The sequence below is a fragment of the Microcaecilia unicolor genome, chromosome 6, assembly GCF_901765095.1.
Source record: "Microcaecilia unicolor chromosome 6, aMicUni1.1, whole genome shotgun sequence".
Taxonomy (NCBI): Eukaryota; Metazoa; Chordata; class Amphibia; order Gymnophiona; family Siphonopidae; genus Microcaecilia; species Microcaecilia unicolor.
The window spans coordinates 88,264,315-88,285,838 of NC_044036.1; the positions used below are offsets into that span (position 1 = coordinate 88,264,315).

Below are 21,524 nucleotides of genomic sequence, written 5' to 3' on the forward strand. Positions count from 1 at the left end.
TGAAGAAACAGAGGGGTGACATGGTCAGAATGTTTAGCCTTGCAGAAAAAATGAGCAGCTGAACTGTGAAGAGTTTTTAGTCTTTTCAGCCGAGCAGAGCAGAGCAATTTCAGATGAGATAATTTATCCAGGTCAATTACTTTCCACTAGGGTAAATGACTTTGAAATTACTCTCTCAAGTGTTTCTGCTGAAAATGAGGGACTTCAGTTGAAACAAATATGATTATTATTTTCTTCTGTTTCATTAACATGTCAATTTGAAGAGGAAAATATTCATAAACCATTTGAATCCTGTATGCAGATGGGAACAAATTTATATATATATATATATATATATATATATATATATATATATATATATATATATATATATATAATATAATAATTTGCACCTCCAACATTCTGAAGCTGACTCCGTGGCAGCGTGGCAGTGAAGCCGTGTAGTGTTCCTGGGGTTCGTAATCGCCCTGCCCTCAAGGGAAGTCTGTATAGTTGCCAGCCCCACCACCTCTCCTCCGACTTCTACGCCCCCACGCCTTCCTCCCTCCCTCTCTCTCTCTCTGCCCACCAAGCATGACCTGTCCTCCGGCAGCCTTCCTAAGTGCTGGCTGTATTTTAAAAATGCTTACCTTGGGGTGCGGCGTCCACAGTGAAGGCGAGCGGCGCTTCAAACTGCCTTCGTATCTCAGCTCTGCCTCTGGTCCCGCCCTCATTTCCTGTTTCCAGAAGGGCAGGACCAGAGGAAGGAAGAAGCTATGCATTTAAGCATACTAAAATGCAAAAAAAAAAAAGTTAGCTAAAAAAGTCATATCTCAAGAAAGATATAGTAGAATTGGAAAAGGTGCAGCGAAGGGCGACTAAAATGATAGCGGGGATGGGACGACTTCCCTATGAAGAAAAACTAAGGAGGCTAGGGCTTTTCAGCTTGGAGAAAAGACGGCTGAGGGGAGACATGATAGGTATATAAAATAATGAGTGGAGTGGAACAGGTGGATGTGAAGTGTCTGTTCACGCTTTCCAAAAATACTAGCACTAGGGGGCATGCGATGAAACTACAGTGTAGTAAATTTAAAACAAATTGGAAAAAAGTTTTCTTCACCTAACGCGTAATTAAACTCTGGAATTTGTTGCCGGAGAACGTGGTGAAGGCGGTTAGCTTGGCAGAGTATAAAAAAAGGGTTACACAGTTTCCTAAAGGACAAGTCCATAAACCGCTACTAAATGGACTTGGGAAAAATCCACAATTCCAGGAATAACATGTATAGAATGTTTGTACATTTGGGAAGCTTGCCAGGTGCCCTTGGCCTGGATTGGCTGCTGTCGTGGACAGGATGCTGGGCTCGATGGACCTGTCTAACCCCTTTTTAAACTCTGCCAAGCTAATCGCCTTCACCAGGTTCTCCGGCAACAAATTCCAGAGTTTAATTATGCATTTGGTGAAGAAAAACATTCTCTGATTTGTTTTAAATTTACTACACTGTAGTTTCATCGCATGCCCACTAGTCCTAGTATTTTTGGAAAGCGTGAACAGACGCTTCACATCCACCTGTTCCACTCCACTCATTATTTTATATACCTCTATCATGTCTCCTCTCAGCCGTCTCTTCTCCAAGCTGAAAAGCCCTAGCCTCCTTAGTCTTTCTTCATAGGGAAGTCGTCCCATCCCCGCTATCATTTTAGTCGCCCTTCGCTGCACCTTTTCCAGTTCTACTATATCTTTCTTGAGATGCGGCGACCAGAATTGAACACAATACTCAAAGTGCAGTCACACCATGGAGCATTACAACGGCATTATAACATCCTCACACCTGTTTTCCATACCTTTCCTAATAATACCCAACATTCTATTCGCTTTCCTAGCCGCAGGTGCACACTGAGCAGAAGGTTTCAGTGTATTATCGACGACGACACCCAGATCCCTTTCTTGGTCCGTAACTCCTAACGTGGAACCTTGCATGACGTAGCTATAATTCGGGTTCTTTTTCCCCACATGCTTCACCTTGCACTTGCTCACATTAAACGTCATCTGCCATTTAGCCGCCCAGTCTCCCAGTCTCGTAAGGTCTTTCTGTAATTTTTCACAATCCTGTCGCGAGTTAACGACTTTGAATAACTTTGTGTCATCAGCAAATTTAATTACCTCGCTAGTTACTCCCATCTCTAAATCATTTATAAATATATTAAAAAGCAGCGGTCCTAGCACAGACCCCTGAGGAACCCCACTAACTACCCTTCTCCATTGTGAATACTGCCCATTTAGCCCCACCGTCTGAGAATTTTGCAGGTGGTGTTGGAGAATTCTTCAAAAGTTAAGGTGCGGTAAAAGGGGGCCAGCTCTAGTGTTAGCATATGTTTTTGACACACGTTGAGGCCCCCTTTTAGCACACTGGATAAAAGGCTGCATTTTGTTCTCAAAAACAAATGTCTATGCAGTAAGTGAACTACTTGCCACATGACCATTTTGGGGAGGGGGGGAGCACTTACTGCCCAACCCATTGAGATGGCGGTAAGGGCTCCCACACTAACCCAATACTGCCCAATTACCGCCAGGTAAGCACTGGCGCTGCAAAAATAGAAAATATTTTTGTAGTGCCAAAAATGGCGCGTGCTGGGGGTGGGAACTACCGCTGAGCTCATATGGTAGCCTACTACTACTACTATTACTACTATTTAGCATTTTTATAGCGCTACAAAGCGTACGCTGGTGGTATTTCCAGATTGGCGCTCAGCAAGTTCATTGCCATACGCCAACCCTTTAGTAAAAGGGCCCCTAAGTTTTGATGCATAGCACTGTGTCCTCAGAAGAAGTTTGGAAGCTGGGATATATCATAGAGTGTTGAGTCTGTATTCCTGCCATTTAAATAGATTTATCATTTGCTTATTCAAAAGCAGCAGTGCTGTACCAGGGCTGGGTGAGTGGTACAGCCACACAGGGCACCTACATGGAGGTGCACAAAAATTGCACCCAGCCCACCATTTCCTCAAATCGTTAGTGGCGAAGCAGACATGGTGGTAAGTGCCAGTGGGTAAATCGCATAGGATACAACTATAGCTCAGTTCTGAAAAAGGATATCTATCCCAGTGTACTATAGAACCTCTGTGACAGACACAGTTCATAGTTAGAATTTCATAGCTGCCTGTTATATTAGAAAGTCAATTAGAAGCCATTGGGGTGCAGCTGAGAGTAAGTGGTCAAGGGAGATTCTTATTAAATAAGTTAAAAGTATCCTATAAGAAAATGAAAGGATTTTAAAAAATGGAGCAGCAAATATAACATATCTTCCTGTTGCCCATATTTGCTAATATCCAAGATACAGTACAACCTGGGCACCTGACTCCTCAAGGTGCTTCAGGGACTGGCCAAAGCAGTTCCTAACCTACAAACACTATAAGATGAAATTTGTGCAAGAAGAACACCTGTTCAACAAGACCAAAAACATATTCAATGGTAAAATATACTGATAGGTTTCACTGCATTGATTTAGGATTGTCAAGAATACCTTCAAGACTGCCAATAGAAAGAATGTCTTGCCTGAGGAATGGTTTTGATTGGGTATTTGTCTTCAGCTCACGTGCAAACTTCAGTCTTGTTTACAGTATCTCCAAAGTTTGGTTTTATCAACAGGGTTCCAACGACCCAAATGGTGGAGTCAAGATGAAGCTCCACAAAAAACAACTTTCACCATGCTGCCGTTTATCAAGCTTCACCTACTCAGTCTTGAGGTCCTTATGTAAGTTCCTTGTGTCTCAGTTGTCTTTATTGTTCCCATAATCATTATAAAGGATGGTCAGTGTTTGCTCCTCACATGTTTTCTTTAGATCTCGGCTAAGCTCAGTCCAGTTGAGTCCATAAGGCTTGATCTCACTGTATCGACAGGCAAGGTACTTGAGGGAGGTGCGCTGAAGGCTGATTTTTGGCTCTTGGAGGAGTGTGCTACACCATCCTTTCAGGTCTTCCAGTTGGGAGAGGATGAGACCAGCTTTTCTGCAAATAGCAAAGGAAATAAGAGAAGAAGTAGAATGATTAAAGAAAACAGGAATGATAGAAAAATGTGAAAGTACAAAAGGGAAAATGTAGTTATTGAAAAGGCAATGAGAAATAAAACAAGAAAAGATGAGAAAAGGATAAATCTTAAAGAAGGGGAAAAAAAGAGTCATAACACATTGAGAAATATGAAGAAAATGAGAAATGTAGGAAGACAATGGGAAAACTGTGGTAAAAAATTTACTTAATATATAACATTTTAAAAAATATAATATTTGCACTGTCCATTTATTGTAAGCAAAATATTTTTACAACACAACCACCAGCACAGAGTAAAATCCACACAGTAGTACTCTGTATGTTTGGCACCATAACTAACTAACCCCCCCCCCCCCACACACACACACACCTTTTACAAAGCAATGCTAGAGGCTGCTGGTGCAGTAATACTGACATAACCCATTAAAAGTAAATGGGTTGTGTTAGCATTACCTCGCGGCTTTGTAAAAAAAGGGGGGAGGGGAGGATAAATAAATAAATATATGTCAGAGGAACCACATTTCTACTGTAATAATGAAATCTTCTGTCAAGGGACCTGGGTCAAGATGGTTTGTCCAGTAGGCAGTAAGGGGCCCTTTTACAAAGTGGTGGTAAGCCGAATGTGGGTTTATTGCATGCTAATCTGGATCTACCACCAGCCCAACGTGGGTGCCGGCGGTAGTTCCAGTCCCAGCACGCGCAATTTCTCATGCTGGGCAAAACAGGGCTGTAATTGTTAGTATGGCCCTAACCCGGCAGTAATCAGGCATCACTGTGTACTACTACCTGTTTACCGCCAGGTTAGCGTGGCAGCCCTTACTGCATGACCATGGCTATTTTCAGCCTTTTTTACCCGCTGCGATGAAAAGGACCGTGGCGCTCAGCAAAAATGGCCCCTGCTGCTAGAGCAGGGCCCTTTTTACCGCAGCTTAGTAAAAGGACCCCTAAAATAGGGAGGATGCAGTTCTGACACAAGTTGCGTTTCATCCAATCACAAGCGGAAGCACATTTATATTGTTCATCCATCCCCCAAAATACATGTGAAGTGACCATGTGTAGATATTGGTCATAATTTTTAAACAGTAGGTCTACACGTGTAGGTCTCTTCTAACATCAACATATCTAGGTGTTATACGTGGAGATCAGGTGCTGGCTATGTGTAGGGGGAGGATCTATTTTACAATGACAAACCTTGTAATAATACACAGGGAAAAAAAACAAGTCCTATACTATACATGGTAGGCAATTTTGAACACGTGGAGAGATAAAAAGACTGAGCTCAAATGTTTCTCAAAAAGACAGTGTGTATTTCTCTAAAATAAAAAGAATGCTAAATAGTAGTAGTAGTAGAGTGTGTCTCTTTCTCAGAAAGAATTGACAGAAAGTGAGTGCATATGTTTTTCACAGAGAGTCAGAGAGAGACAGACAGAGAAGAACGAGAGAGAAAGAGTATGTATATAGTATGCTTTTCTCAGAGAGAGTCAGAAAGTGTATATGTGCACTTTCAGAGAAAGTGTATTTCTCAGACTGTCAGAGAATCTGTGTGTTTTTCAGAGAGAGAAAGAGGGTCTGAGAGAGCTTTTAAATAAAGAGAGTCACAGATGCTTGTATTTCTCAGAGAAAGTCAGAGAAAGAGAGAGAGCTGTCCAAATGCATACAGAACAAACAAATATAATTTCAAAACTATGTACACAGATGCAACAATAATACCTTTTGCCAATGTGCATAGTTTATAATAATAATGGGCTGAAGCTGTAGTCACAGCCACACACCTTCAAAACAGACTGTACTCTATAACAGAGCACTGCAGTAGAAAAACATTCTCACTGGATGAAGTGAAATTACTAAGTAGGGTCCTTCATTTTGATCTCAATCATTTCTGTTCCATTTTCATGAGTGCTGTTTCCTTTAGAACGCACTAACTCAAAACAGATCATGCTAACACTAAACAGCACATGCTAAAACATACCTGTTTATAAAAGTCTATTTGGCTACATGAAGACTTAACTGACTCGCTATTTCTTTTCTGTGGTCTCTGTTTTTTTTTCTTTTCTCTTCTTTCGTGTGTTTTTTGCTACATCCACTTTATTTATCACGTTCTATCATCAAATGCTCAGTGATTGTTATGTATTTAAGACTATGTATGCGACTATTGTTACCCGTCTTGGATAAAGGCAGAATATAAATATAGTAAATAATTAATAAAGAAAGAAAGAATAAAAAAGACCAAAATAAAGAAGAAACAAAACAATATATCTATATCGCTATAAAAAAGGAAATGAAAAAATATAAAACAAAACATTTCTTCTGTATAGTTCTAATAAGAAGAGATACAGAATCCTGAATCCTTGCACTAAGCAGCCCTCAGTGTAACTTTTGTAGAAAACTCAAGTACCAGAACTATGACACTACAAGAACCAGAAGAAGCAGAACACAGAGACAAAAATCAAGCTACTGTGAAAGAAAAACCTTATGAGCGCACAATTAAAATTAGCAATAAAATTGTTTAAAACTAAAATTAGCACAAAATCAACTGAAATGTAGGGGAGAATCAACTAGAGATACAGAATGTGCACAAGGGCAATGCTACAACAGGTGATGGATACAAGTATAACAGGTAAAATGCACAGCTATACTTTAGGCATCAACAATTATGCCACTCACAGAGCTGGTGTAAACGTTCACACCTAAATATGAGCCTAAGTGCTCACCACCCGTATGCCTAGTATCCTATAAGTTATGCATTTAAGTGTGAGTCCTTCTCATGCCCCACTCAGACCCTGCCTATGTGTACGCCTGCCTGTCAAATACATAGTACTATTACAGAATAGCACTTAAGCAGATTTCCGGCATTTATGCTCATATTCAATGCATAAATGTCAGTTATAGAATTATGATCAATCAGGACAACCAAAGTGAAACCACTGGGCCACTATTTAGTGGTGACAGTGAGCATTTTTTTGAATGCTGGCTATGAGGTTTAAAAGTGCATATATTCAGCGTGACCATGAAGGTATTTCTATGAGTGGGTGCCTCCATGTAGGTGTCTGAGGTTGCATGGCGGGTACCTATTAGGTTCCATTATAAAATACTAGCATAACCCAGTATCTGTGTACCTAACATTTAGATACCTGCAGTTACAGTAGCCCTAGGGTTGGTATAAGTGAGGGTACCTAAATGTGGCAGGTACAGTATTCTGCTAGTTACCCATGTAAGTGGGAGCCCCACCCCTGTGTACACACTCCTTACAAATTCACTCAATGTAAATTCCATGGATATTTCTAGAATGATGTTTATGCACCCTGCTAGCACTAATGTGGGTATGAGCACATGTACACTAACATGCTAGTATTATAAACATTTATAGTGGGCATCTAGGTTATAGAATTGCCATTCACATGGATAGGCAGTGGGCTGAATATATGTAGACAGTGTTGATATTTGGCCACTATAATTGTAGTTACACAGTTTAAGTTAGGACAGCAATTATTCTGTCCTTAGTTAAACCATTTAACTATTTATAACCTAATTGCTGCTCTCCTATAGCTGGATGTAATGTCAAGCTTCTCCCTGGCATTATGGAGGTAATCCTATAATGAGAGTACCAACATTTAGGCACAGAATATTCATATAAGGGGCACTTTTACAAAGCCGCGTTGGCACATACACGCTTCCTACATGCATCAATTTGGAGCTACTGCATGGACTGGGTGGTAATTTCATTTTTTACGTGGGTCTGCTATGCATACTGGAAAAGAATTTTTATTTTCTGGCGCATGGCGGAAACTGGGCGGTAATCATCATTCTACGCATGTAGACGATTACCGCACGGTTATCGCATGAGACCTTACTCCTAAGTCAATGAGTGGTGGTAAGGTCTCAGACCCAAAATGGACGCACGCCAATTTTTATTTTGCCACACATCCATTTTCGGCAAACATTTTAAAAAAGACCTTTTTTACAGGTGCGCACCCAAAACACATGCCTACACTAGCACAGCCCATTTTTCTGCACACCTTAGTAAAAGGACCCCTAAATGACCAGAATACAGGTGTATATGCGCATAAATGCCAATATTCTGGGTAAGCACTTCTCTGTAACCATGCACATCTTGGGCCAGATTTTATATATGGCACCAAAATAATCTGCATGAAAAACATTTCCGTCTAAGTGTATTCTATAAGCCATGCCTAAATTTAGATGCGGTGTATAGAATACTCTTAGTTTGTATCATAGCACCTAAAACTATGTGCGTCCATTCACACCACTGAAAACATGGCGTAAATCCCTGTGAAAGGATTTACGTGCAATGAGCCATTTCTATAACTATGTGTGTAAATTCTGGAATGCCCATAAAATGCCCATTTCCCCACCCATAACCATCCCCTTTTTGCCTACGCATGTTATAAGTTAGGTGCACTGTACAACAGAAAACATTTAACGATTTGTGTGAATAAATGCTAATCATTGCCAATTAGTGCTCATTATTGCTTGTTATGTACTGTTAAAATGCTGATTGGCTAGCTAAGCCAATTAAGTTATGCATGTAGTTATAGAATACGCTTGGACTGCCACATGGAAATCTAGGTGTGCTATATAGAATCCCTAAGATTGTGGTTTGTATGTAGGCATTCACATGGATGAGTCTGGGCAGGGTTCACACTTATGCATGTATCTTATAGAATACAATAAGTTATGCACGTATCTCTGGAATCTAAGCGCACACATTTATGGCTATGAGGTCCTTAGAAAAGCACAGTGGGTCTACCACTGGCTTGACATGAAGGTGATTTTGCTCTATTGCTTGGCTCCTGGGGCAGCCCGGTGGTAGTTCCAGTTCCAGCACTTCTGGTGATGGAAAATAGTTTTCTATTTTCTACCACTGGAGACCTCACCACCTCCTAACTAGGAGGTGGTAAAGCCCCCCCCCCCCCCAGTAAATGGCCACATGCCAATGCCATTGCTTAGTGCACAGCCATTTCCTTCCCCTAAAAAAAAAAAGCCTTTTAACCACCAGTGATAAAAGGTGGCCTTGGTGCGTGGCAAACCCGTGTGCTGACGCCACTGCAGTGCCCCTTTTACTGCTGCTTGGTAAAAGGAGCCCTATGTGTGGTGTAAGTGTTAATGCCTAAATGCATACCTGGTTATGCTATTATTCTACTGTCCTTTATCGTTTATTCATTTACTAGACCGTCGCTTATTACAAAAGTAAATCAGAACAGTTTACAATTTAATATAACATTAAAATAACATTAAAAATGGTGGATAAACATACTCTGAAATCCATTTATGATAGGAAAGCACAGCAAAAAGACATTCTATTAATGACATTCTTACAAATTTCTCAGGCTATAATCATAAAAACATGTAATAAAATCAAAAAATCTAAAAAAAAAATTTATTTTTTCGATTTTGTTTTCCTCCTTTCTTTCTTCCTCCTATTTCCTTCTTTTCTCCTTTGTTTTTATTTTAAACATTATTTTCAAACGACTCTCGAAAAAAATATGTTTTTAAAATTTTACAAAAATGAGTATAGGAATCTTCAAGCCTAAGTTCTTTAGGAAGACAATTCCAAAATGTAGGGGCAAGGAAAAAGAATGCAGATGTTCGCATTGATTCCCATCTAGCTTTAGATGGAGGTTGAATTACCAATCTACTGTCTGTCATTGACCGAAGTGTCCGAGTTGGTGTATAAGGAATAGTAAGATTAGACAAATATGATGGCCTAGATGAGTAAAAAGCTTTATGTGTTAGTATCAGAACTTTAAATTTTATCTTAGCTTCTATTGGAAGCTAGTGCAGTTGGTATAACAATGGAGTGATCCTGTCATATTTTGAAGCTCTACAAATAACGCGAGCTGCTGTATTTTGAATCATAGGCTCCAATTTGATGCCCCTTTATAGATTTTCCCTTTATACAGATAGTGCCAAAGTGATTAGAAGACATTTTTAGTGGTAGTTTCCATATAGTGCCTCTAAAAATCTGCCACTAAACATTTTAGTCCCTTTGAATATCTAGAACCACGTGTCTGCCGTCGTGCAAAGTCAGTAGCCCCTAAGCTATCTAAAGCAACATCCTGAGAAAACATCTCCCACATTTTTGGTGATGAGCCCAAGAGCAAGATAAATGCAGTGGAAGAAGAAATATAATCCATGTATTAAAAATGCAGTTTGGACACTCAATTATGACTGAACAAAATGACCACTGAATGTAAAGGAGTACTTACACAAATATGGAGTAGCTTATGATGAGGAAACTTGTCCCAATAATTAAGCATACAACTAAGGGGGGTCATTCACTAATGGTAGGGATATGCAGGCCAAAAACTTTTCAATTTTGTTTAGTTTCCTTAGTCGTTTGCAGGTTAACTGTTAATAAATGATCCTCAAAGTGTTGCAATGGAATAAAGAATGCAAGTTAAACATCTGGATTTGAAAACAGCATTCCTGTACGGTGAACTTAAAGAAGGAATCTGCATGGAATAGCCAAGTAAATTAAATATATAGAAAAAAAAAACAGACCTCATATGCAAACTACTCCAAAGTATATAGAGAGTGCCATCTGTATTCAAAGAGACTAAATACTAGATGGATTTTTATACTAATACATATTGATGACCTGTGATATGTTTTGAGCAAGGGGGAAGGGAGGGATTGTGAAATAATAAAAGCATTCAACAAAAAGCATGAGAAACATAACACACTGCCTTTGAACATTGATAGAGTAAAGGTTGGGAGCTCTCTTTTGCTAAAGACATAACATAGAAAGAACTGAAAACTTCACCGGAACAAGTATCTATAGACTTGAAATACTGGTCTACAGACTCCTTATAAAATTATCCCTAGGGTGAGCACTATTACTCAATAATATGCACTATTTAGCACCCCTGAAGAACAGTGTAAACTACCGAGCAACTGTGTGCATTATTTGAGCAATAGTCACACTAATAACAATAAAGCCCCAAAATGAAAAACTTAAAAACCCAAACAAAATGAAAAATCCCATATTTGTCACAGAACACTAATCAAAACCAATTTTTTTTTGCTATGGAATTTTATGGCTTAAAAAAATTATGCAGGTTTTTACTTGGCTTAGTGTTACTTTCTATACTGCCTTTGCTGACTGGCAGATCAGGGTGGTGTACAATAGAGAATGGAACAGTATCAGATAGGATAGGTAAAACAAACATACTAGAGAGAAAAGTAAATAGCAAGAAATAGAGCAGAACAAAGCAAAGAAAGAGATGGCAAAGCTCCCTGAGAATCGAGGAACATAAATTCTCAGTCTGGGGAGAAAGCATGATTGAAAAGCCAGATTTTAAAAAGTTTTAGGCTGGACTGGGCACAAAGGGTTAATGGCATAGAATTCCAGAGGGCTGGGGCTACGACATAAAAAGCTCAAGGTCTGGTCGACTCAAGAAATCGTGCTCAGTGGGCCAGTCGCCAATATTCTGTGGCTCTTAACCAGGCAGTGCCGTTGAATATTGCCACTAACTGGCCATGTTGAATATGGGCAGTAGAAAGACATTCTGGGGCACAGTTGGGGAAGAGCCATCAGTTATGCAGATACCAGCGATACTCAGTGCTGCTGCCCACATAGCTAAGTGAGCAAACAGGACTGCGCAAAAGGCTGTCATAACTTAGCCCACGTAGAGGGGCATAATCGAATGTCGCCAGCGAAATAGGTCGCCGGCGATCTATTTTGGTGGCGGCGCAACAGCTGGCCGGAACCGTATTTTTGAAAAAGATGGCCGGCCATCTTTTTTTTTTCGATAATACGGTTTAGGCCGGCCAAATGCCAGAGTTCGCTGGGTTTGAGATGGCCGGTTTTGTTTTTCAGCAATAATGGAAAAAAATGCCGGCCATCTCAAACCCGGTGAAATCCAAGGCATTTGGTCATGGGAGGAGCCAGCATTTGTAGTGCACTGGTCCCCCTGACATGCCAGGACATCAACCGGGTACCCTAGGGGGCACTTCTAAAAATTAAAAAAATATATATAAATAGCTCCCAGGTCCATAGCTTCCTTACCTTGGGTGCTGAGCCCCCCAAATCCCCCCAAAACCCACTCCCCACAACTCTACACCATTACCATAGCCCTTATGGGCGAAGGGGGGCACCTACATGTGGGTACTGTGGGTTTTGGGGGTGTTTGTAGTGCTCAACACTTAGCATCACAAGTGTAACAGGTGGGGGGGGGGGGGGGGATAGACCTGGGTCTGCCTGCCTGAAGTTCACTGCACCCATTAAAAACTGCTCCAGGGACCTGCATACTGCTGTCAGGGAGCTGGGTATGACATTTGAGGCTGGCACAGAGGATGGTAAAAAAGGTTTTTATTTTAATTTTTTTAGTGTGGGAGGGGGTTGGTGACCACTGGGGGAGTATGGGGAGGTCATCCCCATTCCTTTCGGTGGTCATCTGGTCAATTGGGGCACCTTTTTGAGGCTTGGTCGTGAAAATTAAAGGACCAAGTAAATCTGGCGAAATACTGCTTAACACCGCTTTTTTTCCATTATCCGCGAAAGCCAGCCATCTGGTAGCCACGCCCACGCCCGCCCATGTCCCGCCTTTGCTTTGCTGCCGACACCCCCCTTGCACTTTCACCTGTGCGGCGACGGAAAAGCGGCGATGGTGTTAAAAACACCCCTTTCGATTATACCGATTTCACCGCTTTTGCGAAATTGCCGGCCATCTCCCGATTTACTTTTGAAAATAAGTCTGATAGCTATGCAGGTGCCAGACTAAATATCAGCTGGCATCTGTATAAAATCCAGGTTGCGGGCGATATGTCCTGTGCCCTCCTCTCCTTCCCTCCTCCAAATGAGTAGCTACTTTCCCTCCCCTGACATGAATAGCCCCTATCCCAATGCCCCCCCCCCCCCCCGAACATGAGTAGTTCTTCTTTCTTCCTTCCCTGTGCAATATTATCAATGACATTCAATTTCAAAACAGAAAAACATTTCAAACGCAGCACAACGTGGCAGATGGACGTTTTTCAAGGGAAAACATCAAAGTTGCTATTTTTGAAACTCAGATTTGAGACATTTTTCTCTGCAGCTCATCTAAATTGTAAGGGGCCATGTTGGGGGCATGTTTTGGATGGGATTTGGGCAGGCCCAGAGTATGGATGTTTTTCAGGGATAATGGAAAAAAGCTAAAAGCATCTAGGGCAAAAACGGGGACATTTTTATCTAGACCTGTTTCAATCATGACTAAGTCACAAAATGGTGCCCTGACCAGCTGACCACTGAATGGATTAAGGCATGACCCCTCCTTTAATCCCCCAGTGGTCACTGACCCCCTCCCGCCCCCAAAGATGTTACAGTGACAGTGCAGCAAGCTGGTCCCAGGAACAGGCTATTGTTAATATGAGCGGTATAGAAAGCAGAGGCATAGCTAGGTGGGGTGCAAGGGGAGTGGCTGCTCCCCCAAACGGTTTTGGAAAAAAAAATAGCACCTATGCAGATCAGCCCTTCAGCTTCAGACTGACGTCTATTTTCCTACAGCTCTGCTCCCCTAGATGTAAAAACCTGGCTACTCTTCTGACAGAAATTATAATAAACTATAAACTGGACACCTGTGATAGAAATTGTGAGCTTTCCAAAACCCACAAAATGCCAACTGTACCTATAGATAGGAGACACCTGTAGACCTGAGATATTTTATAGTGGTGTACAGTTAGGTAGAGTAGGTTTTTAGGGTTTACTGGAGAGCTCACAATACAAAATAAGAGTGTTTCGGTGGGATTTATGCCTGGGTTCCGTTATATGAAGTCCACTACACTGACCACTAGGCTGTCACTCTGCTCTGCTGGGATGTCTGTGTGGCCAGTTTACTGGGAATGGTGTCACACAGTCATCCCTACTGCTTGTGTTTCTGCATTTTTCTCTAGGTCTTTTTTTTTTTAATGACACCAAAAGAAATATGTACTGAGCAGAAACACATCTGGAAAACAGTGAGTTTCGAAACAAAAAAATAGACGTTTTTCCGGTTCAAAAATTGCTACATCCAGGATGAGAATTTTGGACATTTTCAGCAACAGGTCTACAATTGGACTTGGCTATCATATTGAAAATGCCCCTCTACATGGCTGCTGCAACCTCTAGTGGCAGTCTACCACCAGAGGTCGCAGCATCCATATTGAGAGTGGAACCAGCATGGGCAAGAGCAACTCCAGATCTCCTTACCATGCCATCCCCTTTCAGGAGGGCATGAAGACACTTGGGAAGTCATTCTGGGAGGGGGAGATACTCGTGTTCAGGGGAAAGGAGAGAGCTACTCGTGTTTGGAGGATTCCAGGAGGGACAACTACTCATTATTTGCTGGGGGTCTGAGAGGGGGTTGGCTACTGGGGGAAGGGAGGCTGTGTTTTCGAAAATGCAAAAAGGGAAATGGCTTTGACAATTGTCCTCTAAATCTGACCTTGATCAAACGATTCATCTAGTAGAGGCTTCATAAGCTGAAAAGAAGGAAGATTATTTGAGCAATTATATAATTTACACATTACATTTAGAACTCAGTCAGCCAAGCCCAATAGACTACTTTAAACCACCCTAATATATCTTACCTTCTGTAAAAATGCTGCCTCATGACTTGGCTGCTGCACATTTTTGTTATCAGGCTGAAATATTAATGTATTATGTGTCACACTAAATGAGAATCAGCATTGAGTAATGCACCAAGTATGGGGTAATAATTCATGTTGCGAAGATAAAGTGAAGGTTGGCCTGGACTAAAATCAACAGTAATATGAACAAGCATTTGAAAGGCTTGCAGAAGTTTCCAGTACAGTTTAAATTCCTTGAGTATCATGAGCAGAAAAGGATTTCACTCCAAACATTAGGTCTTTGGATGCCCTTCCCTACTATAAAATAAATGTTATTTAGGTACGTTGTCAAACTGAGCGGTTGGGAAACGTATCCTAAGTACCTGAACTTGCACCCAATTTTTAGATTATGACTGAGTCAAAGAAAATGTCTGCTTCACAGATGGTACTAATGTATGAGACAGAGAGAATTGATGTAAAAGCCCGTTAACTCAGGACATCATAACTACATACACCTTTGCTTCACTGTGTGCTTTGATATGAATAAAATACATCATTACCTTTGTAAGCATCCAATCATTCCATAAGCAGTTTAATAGTTTTATCTTTACTTTATGAACTATTACTGAGAATATTGCTAGACCATGATCTTCCATATGTTGATATAGTTTACAACTATGTGAGTGTTATTTCATAGTGGTATTGTTTTCCTGATATTTTATTTCTTATATTTATTTTTTCCCACTTTGAAGTTGGTGCTCACATTTAGAGGATCATCAATGGTATAGTTTGATTTTTGAGCCTGTTTTCCACTGTACGGATTCTATTTGTGTACAAACTGAGTGCTTGTATCAATCTGGGAATGCATAAACAACAAGTGGGGAAAGCATGCAGAGCATGGTTCGTGGAATTCTTTCCAACCCCTCTTAGTGTATCTGTGTGTGTGTTGTTTCTGTGTTTTGTGCATGTCTTTGTTGTGTATATTTGTCTGTACCTGTATTTGTATCTCTCTACTGTATGAATGTGTGTTTGCATGTAAGTGCACATTGTACATGTCAATGCAGGTGTGTTCTGTGTATGTCTGGCAATGCTTGCATGTGTTTGTGTGTATGTGAATTCATACATTTGTATGTCTCTGCATGTGTGGGCATGTTTGTATGTGTGCCTAAATCTGTGTTGGCTTTCTATGTGTCTGATGGTAGTAATTTTATAAATTGCTGCCAAGATTTAGGTGCCCCTATTCTACAACAGCATTTTGGTGCCAAGATTCTGTTATAGAATACTAGTGTAAGTCGACATTGGCGTGCCAAAAGTTAGACGCTGACTGATATACTACATCAATGGCAGCTGTAAGTGTGCAATGACGTGTCTGCAATTTATTCTACAAGTTATGCACAAATCTTGGAGACACATCCATGTTCCACCCATACTCCACCCATATGTGCTATGCAATGTTAGCATATATTTTATAGAACAGACCCTAGCACTCAAGCAGATAAATGACAATTAGTGAAACTACATGTATAAGTGGGTTTTTACTACCAATTGGTGTGCATACATGAGGCCTAAATTTAGACACAGCTTCGAAGATTGCCCTTTAAAAGTCATTGCATTTTTGATAACAATAATGCAAGGGAAATATAAAACTGAATTTACTTTTTTTTATAAGCTGTTATTAAAATTAAAGTTATGAATTTTATTTTTCTTTTCTGAAGTTTTAATCTTTACTCACAGCACCCAGATCAGCTGAAAAGTGCAAATCTAAAGAAGATATTTTTGTATTTAGAAATAAATCTAGATTCTCTATTATAAATGCAAAGGGATGGTCAGCCCAATAATTTTCATGTTTCATGTTTTGTTTACATCATTGTTCATTTTATGTTGGATAGTCTTCATTTTCATTTCAGGTCAATGTCATTAAGAGTACACCCTCTTTGCAAATAGTAAGCACTTTTATCAGAAAATGAAACAAATACAAAATGTCATATTTTTTCTACTCATTTTAAATTGTTAATGATATGCAATGAAATGGGACACGTCATTGACATTTGCTATGTCTTTGCAAATGAGAGCTCATCCCTATTAAAAAGCATGGAGTCCAGCAAACTAATTCATGTCCAGTACTGATTTCTGGAAGCTGTGTTCACAGGGACAAACACTGATGCTGGAATCAAGAAAGAAGAAAGATTTCAAGTGGATTAGGACCATAATTTGTCAAAACCAAGATGATGCTTGTTCTACAGGCATTTTTGAAAGAGATAAGCATGACACTGGGAAAACAAATCTCACCAAAGTGATAGACCAAGAGACCAAACGAGCATCTACTGTAATCATGCACTTACTGTAGCTTGTCTTGACTTTCACTTAATCTTGACTTTTCCATCACAGTGGGTCTTACTTTCTTTCCATTTGGTGACTGCTTCTTTGTTTGCCCTTTCAAATGATCAATCTCTTCTCCTTTCCCCTTTCCTTCCCTCCCTCCCTCCTTCCTTTCACAAACCATCATCTTGAAAATTATTTTAACATTCTGAACAGGGGTCTTGGATCACATCTTGGCAGCATTGCCCAGAATTTCATCTATTGATTTTCTCTGAATCTCTCATAATTCATTTATATAGAAGATTCTATTTTTCTTCGATGGCAACTGTTGCTACAATACTGGAGGATACAAAGGTTCCTCCACCTCATCTCCACCTGAATTCTGCATACTATTACAAACAGAATTGGAGACACAAGAGGTTCAGGTTCTTCTGTGAGAAAGGTAGAAAATTCCATAGAAAGGGAGAAGGAATTTGGAAGCCAGCCAGGGTACATGTTACTGTGCGTTGCAGTTAACCCAATCTGTTTCTTCACTGATTTCCTTAAGCAACCACAATTCACTCCTGATACGGGACAAAGCCAAGTCAGTCCTTTCTTCCAGGTATCCGTGGAGTTTGCCTGCTTATTTTGGGGAAGTCATATGGGTAGCGGGGGCAGGGGACCAGTTTGGCCTTAGTTCAATTAACATTTGGGGGGACACTGTTCCCCATGCCCTCCCGAAACTACACCTATCAATGTTGGGGTGGACAGTCCAATTATAAGCATACTTTAGGATTTCCAAAAATATGTGTGTAAGTTTTCATAGAAAAAGTATTTGCTTTCATAGCAGATGCAAATCTGTGCACAAACATTTCCTGAGTCAATTGTGAAAGTGAGCACCTACTTTCATGTGTAAGTATCCCTGTATTAATTTATGAGTATAAAACTTGCTCATGTTGTTTATAAAATTACTCCCATAGGTTTCAACTATGTTCCAAAATGTTGCCTCCCCCCCCCTCCATGGAACAGTTATTTCTTAGATAGCGAAAACTACACACATTGTTAAAATGCGTGCATACTTTTAAGCAACCGACAATCTAGATATATGGCTTTGATTAAACCTTTGAAAACTTGCTCCTTTTGTTGGCTATGCCCCATATTTCATTGTCTGAAGTGAGAAGTAACATCCTGGCTAAAGTAATATGCCCACCCAGCCTAAAAATATATCAACAAGATTGCACTAATTTTGTGACCTTGTGGTACTGGATCATGTAATTGGGTACAGAAGATGACAAGCAGCACTTGTACAGTGGTCATTTCCCTAAGCACAGATTCAATAATGGAGGCTTCTATGCATCTTGCTAAATATATGGTATGCCTTCATCTTACTGGCCAAGAATACTTCGCATCTGCTAGTGCTTTAGGGGCCTGATTTACTAAGGATATCTTTTCCTTTGGGTCTATGGGGAAAGTATTCTTAGTAAATTACGCTTCTAGGTCTTCCATTTTTTACCCACAACTGAGTCATAAAGAAAGCAGGATGAGAATATATCTGCTTCCTTCCATAAAACAAGCTGTCATATCTGCATCTGATAAAAGAACCCACGTGATCTCAAGAGCTCATATGTAACATGATTAGATCATTTTTTATGTTAAGATATCAGACCGGGTAATAGGGCTGTGTATGGCCAAAAAACATTCAGTCTTCATTTTAAATAAAGTTTTTGCAGTTCTTGGGGGGGGGGGGGGGGGGTATGGTGGGTGTGTTTTTTTTTTTACATTCATGTTTTTTGCATCCCTTGTATGTGCATAACAACCTTATTACTTGCACAAATCAACTGCTTTCAAATTAAGCTGTAGGTATACACTTGCACAATTGAGTTGCACACACATATTCCATAATTAGGTGGAAAGGTTAGGTGCCTTGATATAGCGTGTTGAATACAAATTCTCTAATGGCATCTAGGCACCCAGATTTAGTTATAGAATACTAGTGTAAATCGGGGAATGGGGGGGGGGGTCATTCCCTGGGGCGGGATGGGAGGGGTTTCTGACTCACAAGCTTGGAGGAGGCTTTTTCGTGGAATAGGGGAGGGGCAAATAAAAAACATGTTATGCAGGTCCCGGCCTATATTCAGCTGGGGCCTCCATAACTCTCTTAAGCGGTCCATGGCTGGATATTGGCTGGGACCCACATGAGCTCCTGTGGCCAAAATATTGTGGGCTAATCTAGCCAGTGACGATCAGCATTTAAAAAAACACTGACTGCTGCCAGCTGAATATCAGGAGTAAATTGATAAAATGAGGGGGGAAATGTTTTTAGGCTCCCAAATGAACCAAATATGTACCAATGAATGCACATACACACCTACCTTTGCACATCATGAACTTTGTCTCTTTGTTGCCTCCCTATTTCTCTAACTTGTTATGTCCACCTTCCAACAACACAGAAAGCAGCTCAGCCCAAACATCCCACTAGGGGGAGACTGGTCTGTGCTGAAAGCCTTAAAATACCGAGAAACAAAATTGGAGCAATGTCCACTGTGTTTCAATTCAAACCAGAAATGATTTGATCCACCCGCATGAGTTGTAGATGGAATTTCAGGTGATCCAACTGTTGTGGACTATTTTTAGAATAAGAGCCAATAAAACTTAAAGTTTTGCTTTCAAAGTTTTAATGACAACTGATACTAGAATATGTATACATCCCTAAAGACTCTGGTTTAAGTTTCCTATCTGCTAATCAAGATGGGACCTTGAATATTTATTTATTTGTTACATTTGTACCCCGCGCTTTCCCACTCGAAGCAGGTTCAATGCGGCTTACATAGTAATAGGGGTTACAAGGTATAGCAGAGAGAATACAAGCTGTGGTATAACAGAATAATGATGGAGATATGCAGATAGGTGGGATGGGCAAGTAAGAAGGGGGTAGGAAAGGCAGAAGGGGGAAGGCTGAAATGAGCAAGGGACAAGGAGGTGGGGGTGGCCAGAGGAGGGAATAGATTGAGGGATAACATAGGGGGAGTTGATGGAAGACGTGGTCTAAGTCATAGTCTTAGTCAAGTGATTAGGTGTTGGGTAGAGGGTTCAAAAGATTAGGTTAGATTATTTGGGTATGCTTGCTTGAATAGATGTGTTTTCAGCGATTTCTGGAAGAGTAGATAATTGTTGATTGAGCAAATAGATCTGGGTAGGGCATTCCATAGTTGTTTGCCTATGAAGGAGAAGTTGGATGCATAAGAGGTTTTGTACTTAAGACCTTTGCAATTAGGATAGTGTAGGTTAAGGTATGTTCGAGAAGATTCTGACCTGTTTCTGGTTGGAAGGTCTAACAGATCGATCATGAAATTTGGAGATTCTCCATGGATGATCCTGTGAATCAATGTGTGGACCTTGAAGCTCATTCGTTCTCTGATAGGGCGCCAATGAAGTTTTTTACGAAGAGGTGTTGCACTCTCATATCTTGATTTACCAAAAATGAGTCTAGCTGCCGTGTTTTTGGAGGTTTGAAGTTTTTTCAGGATTTGGGCCTTGCAGCCTATAAAAATACTGTTGCAGTAGTCTGCATGTATAAGTACCGTGGATTGTACCAAGTTATGGAATGTTTTCTAGAGGAGATAAGGTTTCACCCATTTCAGTATACTCTCCCTAATGATAAAGAACAGATGGTACATTATATGTGATTGCAGCACTAAAGTAAGGAGTAGTGTGATCAGCAGAGCTCTTCCATAAAAGACAGCTGGATGAGGAATGTAATTGAAAAACAATCTTTATTCTTCAGGACCCGACACAGCACTGTGTTTCAGCAGAGAGCTTACGTCAGAGGTCTGCGTTTAAAATCTCTGGAGGATACTGTATATAGCACAATGTGATCACTAGAAAGCAATCTTAACAAAGACGTGATCCAGGAGCGAGGGTCAATATGTGAATGCATAGTACATGCGGACCCTGGCTCCTGGATCACATTTTGTTAAGATTGTTTCCAGTGATCACATTCTGCCGAAACATAGTGTTGTGTCGGGTCCTGAAGAATAAATATTATTTTTCAATTACATCCCTCGCCCTGCCGTCTTTTATGGGAGACCTCTGCTGATCACACTACTCCTTACTTTAGCCTTCTTTGACGTAGTGGTACGCGGTCTTCCGCTTTTGCGGTGTTCCTCCATTTCAGCACTAGAATCATGTTGGAAAGAATTCGGTACCAGATCATACAAATACTAATGTGCCAATATTCAAACAAGAAGCTGACTTCTTCAATTTAGAATCAGAAAACTGATCTAAATTTAGGTCTGCAATTCATTTGCCTAGATTTAAAATCCTATTAGGTACCTATTGCAGAAATCATTGATAAGCACTTACATTTTATACCTCCTTACAGCTACCCTACAGCCACCCATGTTTTAGGCTCATGAAATTTGGTTCCTCATGAAACCAGAAATCTAAATGTAGGTACAGGGATGGTGATGTTATAACAAACTGCCAAATGTATATCAGATATATGCATAAGTTAATAGAGATTAAGGATTCACATTCATTTACAACAATATGGGAAATGTCAATGATATACCCTATGCCATTGCAGGGAGTTATCAAATGCAAATGAGCAATAAAAACATGAAAATCTGCATTTTATCATTTGCCCATAAAAGTGCAC

General features: G+C 40.4%; 1 protein-coding gene across 1 annotated transcript in view; it reads right to left on the reverse strand.

Annotated features, from left to right (window-relative positions):
- Positions 1-3,747: 3,747 nt before the first annotated feature.
- The window catches only part of ASTN1 (astrotactin 1), a 481,917-nt gene continuing 464,140 nt past the window's right edge, over positions 3,748-21,524 (reverse strand). The window contains exon 23 of the mRNA XM_030206744.1: positions 3,748-3,985. Within this exon, the coding sequence (XP_030062604.1) occupies positions 3,748-3,985 (238 nt within the window). The remainder of the gene's footprint in view (positions 3,986-21,524) is intronic.